This window comes from Hermetia illucens, chromosome 1, assembly GCF_905115235.1.
Source record: "Hermetia illucens chromosome 1, iHerIll2.2.curated.20191125, whole genome shotgun sequence".
In the NCBI taxonomy this organism is placed as follows: Eukaryota; Metazoa; Arthropoda; class Insecta; order Diptera; family Stratiomyidae; genus Hermetia; species Hermetia illucens.
Window position 1 is genome coordinate 87,055,567 of NC_051849.1, and position 3,704 is coordinate 87,059,270.

The 3,704-nt window shown below is 41.9% G+C and overlaps 1 protein-coding gene across 2 annotated transcripts; it reads left to right on the forward strand.

The window, feature by feature from the left end:
• The first annotated feature begins 1,884 nt into the window (after nt 1-1,884).
• LOC119661644 lies at nt 1,885-2,820 on the forward strand. 2 transcript variants are annotated; one of them, XM_038071076.1, is made up of 3 exons: nt 1,885-2,114; nt 2,182-2,381; nt 2,542-2,820. In XM_038071076.1, exons 1-3 carry the CDS (start codon nt 2,061-2,063, stop codon nt 2,657-2,659), a joined length of 372 nt encoding a protein of 123 aa, XP_037927004.1. In that variant the 5' UTR covers nt 1,885-2,060; the 3' UTR covers nt 2,660-2,820. The 2 variants fall into 2 exon arrangements, with proteins under 2 accessions (XP_037927004.1, XP_037927003.1); XM_038071075.1 differs by having other exon boundaries at nt 1,899-2,126.
• Nucleotides 2,821-3,704: the final 884 nt, after the last annotated feature.

A 3,704-nucleotide genomic window follows, 5' to 3' on the forward strand; every position in this document is an offset into this window, starting at 1 on the left:
GTTCTCATTAGCAAGAGAAGAAAGAACACAACTGTGAAAATCAAAGTTGGCGAAAAAACAATTTACTCCCAACCATCGCTCAAATACTTGGGAGTATTTATTGACAGAAGACTCAACTTCAAAAGACATAGTGAGTACGCAGCAACTAAAGCGTCTTCCATCGCTGCAACGATCTCGAGGATACTGCCGAACATTGGTGGGCCAAGACAAAGTCGGCGTCTTCTGCTCTCCAGAGTAGTCAGCTCCGTGCTACTCTACGCAGCTCCAGTTTGGGCAACTGCTCTGAATAACAAAGTGAACTGCCAAAAATTGGGAATGGCGTATCGGCTAAGTGCACTGCGGGTATGCAGTGCATATCGGACAACATTAGGAGAAGCAGCATATGTACTAGCAGCGATGCTCCCCATAGACATCTTGGCGAAGGAAAGTCGGCGACTCTACGATAAAACGTATGCAGCTGGAGAGTCTAGCGCATTTCGACGGCAGCTGGCACGGTAGGAATCTATCGAACGGTGGCAAAAGTGATGGGACGAGTCCCAAACTGGTCGTTGGATATACCGCATCATTCCGGATATTCGGAGATGGTTTGAACAAAACCATGGGGAATTAAGCTAAGAGGTAACACAATTCCTAAGTGGACATGGAGGTTATCGTGCTTATTTACATCGATTTGGTCACGACAAATCACCATGCTGCCCAAGATGTGGTAACGTGGCTGAGAATGCGGAGCATGTCATATTTGATTGCCCCAGATTCACCGCGCACCGAACAAGAATGGAAGCGGTCGCAGACAGGCGTTTAACACCCGAAAACATTGTGGAGTTTATGCTGGAGTCAACAGATGCCTGGAACCAGGTTGTAAGGGAACTGCAAGCTATTCACCAACAGCTTAGGCAGGAAGAACTACGACGAAAACAAAGAAGGGAGAGAACCATAATGAGCCGCAGTTAAAAGCTGATCCAACCCCGCGACGCAATACTTGATAGGAGTTCCGTGGGGGGAGTGGAATGAGAAGAAGGTGGTTTTAGTGAGTAGAAGTTTCACATAACTGCTTGGCAGGAGCCAGCAGTAGGTTTTGAACCTTTCCACCTTCCAACGCCAAAAAAAAAACAGACAGACGGACGGATTCTAATAAGGTTTCGTTTCACACAAAACCGTAACAAAATGTCAGTGGCGGCGACCTGCCCTGAACTGAACGATTTAAATATCTTGGATTAATGCTTGCTGCTTGGCGAACTGCATTACGAAATTCTTCCCTCACCAACAGAACTTGGGTGAAGTGGTGTTCCTCTGCTGGTCTTCTTTGTGATTGATGCGTCAACGAACATCTCAATTCCAAAATTTACAACATGACGCATCGCGTTCTATTGTAGAAAATGTTGTAATAAAGACGGAAATACTGCGTTGCACAAGTGACGTATCACTCCATGATCCCATCTTTGATGATATAGAGTTGCCCCGAATGTAGAAAAATTGTGAGAGAGACATCTTGAAGGGTATGGATATGTGATTTGCGCTGACGCACTTGCCAAGATTGCTCTGAACACCGAAGCCAATGGGAAACGACCGAGACAATGGTGATTTGATACCCTGAATAGTCACTTGATGGTCTCTCGATTCCATCCAGGTCAGGCCTATGATAGACCGACAGAACGGGACATTGAATTAAGATTATCGATTTGCTTTATCATCCTTCTATAAAATCAGCCCTAGTCCCAACATGTTTGGCAACTTACATACTTACTTACTCACAGAAAACCCAATGGTGTCACTAGGAACGATGAAGCCACAGCAATTTATACGAATCACATATACATTGCTGGAACTTTTTCGGCAACTTTCTGATCGTAAATTGTATTAAGGCTCACTTTGCTTTTTAACAGAACAATTGAACTGACGTGCGGAGACCCCTCAGGTTAGACATAAAAAACTAAAATAGCAAACCATGTAAACAATGTTCAATCATGTCAGAAAATCAGTAAATTTTCTTGAAAACCTCCCACCGAAAATAAAAAGTTGTATAAGCCATAAAAATTTGTAGTACTGCTTGGTTATTCCCAATGAACGACAAACTATTCTTACGTATTTTCCCCCAAAACGAGTTGCCTTTCCAGGTGTTATCATTGGTAGTTTCCCAGAAGAATACTCCATTCTAGCAGTAGTTACTCTTTGTGCTTTCAGCTAATCGTCGTATGGGGCAGGATATACGCTATAACATCAAGAAAGGAAATTTGGATCGTTAGCTGCCAAATCTTATATATTTTCGTTGACATTCTTTTAACAATCCTTTTAGCAAGTGTGTCCACAGCTCTCTCCATCCTTATAAGTTTGTCTCGTTTGAGGGTCATTAAACAACTGCTGCAGGACAATGATGAACAAAGGTTCGTTTCATATTTTTGAAGATTTTTGTAAGCCAGCCACTACAAAATTTTCCGGAATTTGAGTGCCAACCGAAACACAAAACCAACGTTATCTTTATTCGTATCTTTAGCCTTATTTTATTGCTAATTATTTTTTTCAATAAATTTAATCAATTTGTAGCGACTTTCAAAAAGTTGAAGAGTATCGACCTCTATCCAGAATACTGCGCGAAGTTTTCATGACCAAGATCAGTAACAGTTTTGGACAAAAGCGAATATTGCCAAGCTTTTGGCAATAAAGTATTATACGAAATGGAAATGTCTAACGAAGAATATTCCGAAAACAAGTTCTTTTTGGTAAAAATATTTCTATTTTTTTCTAATCTTTCGTTTTGAACATGTAAAACCCTAAATCCGAGGGCAGGATGCAATAAATGTAAATTGATACACTGTGAAAGGATTCCTGGTATATATGGTGGTGTTGTGTGTAGAATGAATATTGTTTTTAGGTATCAGCTCAATCAACACCAGTGTGACTAAAATTTAAATGGGACGCGGTAAGTAAATAGACTGCTTGACTTTCGATGAAGTAAGTATGATTGAACTTGTCAAAAGGAGGACACCACTTTCAGGCAATCATTACTGCATAGGTCACCCGTAGTGCATTCAGGGCTCGTGCACAAATGGATTTACAAGACCTGAAAGTTATTCCGAGTTTTATCATTTCTTGCTGTGGACCAGGAAACTAGATTTAATGTAAAAGTTTACCAGAAATACAGACCACTTTGTCACTAATTAGAAATGTTTCAGCACATAAATGGTTTAACACAACAATACTTTCGGAAGTGTTTACACATACACACACAACACACCATCACGGAGCAAGCCCGCTATGTCGTTGTTCGCTTTGATCCATCATTTCAAAATATTATAAATCATATCTGCCACACCATTTGGTTAACTGCATTCCACCTTAGGAACTTTAGGAACTTTCCCGGTTCGTACATCGCCAATATCGGCGACACCTTCTTTTTCTTCAGCCTTTGTCCCGTTCACGAGCGGGGTCGACTCGTCGTGATCGGTTTCGCCATTTGGCTCTATCGAATGCCTGATCTAGGAGCAATCTCAAGGCTTTCAAATCCCCAACCAGCGTGTCAAGCCACCGTTGTTTAGGTCTGCCTTTTGGTCGTTTACCATCGACTTCGATGTTCAGACCAATCTTGCCAACTGAATTCTCGTTAGCATGAATTGCGTGACCATACCACCGAAGACGCCTCTTTCGCTACTTTTCCACGATCGGTGCAACCCCATAACGATCGCGGATATCCTCATTTCGGATGTGAT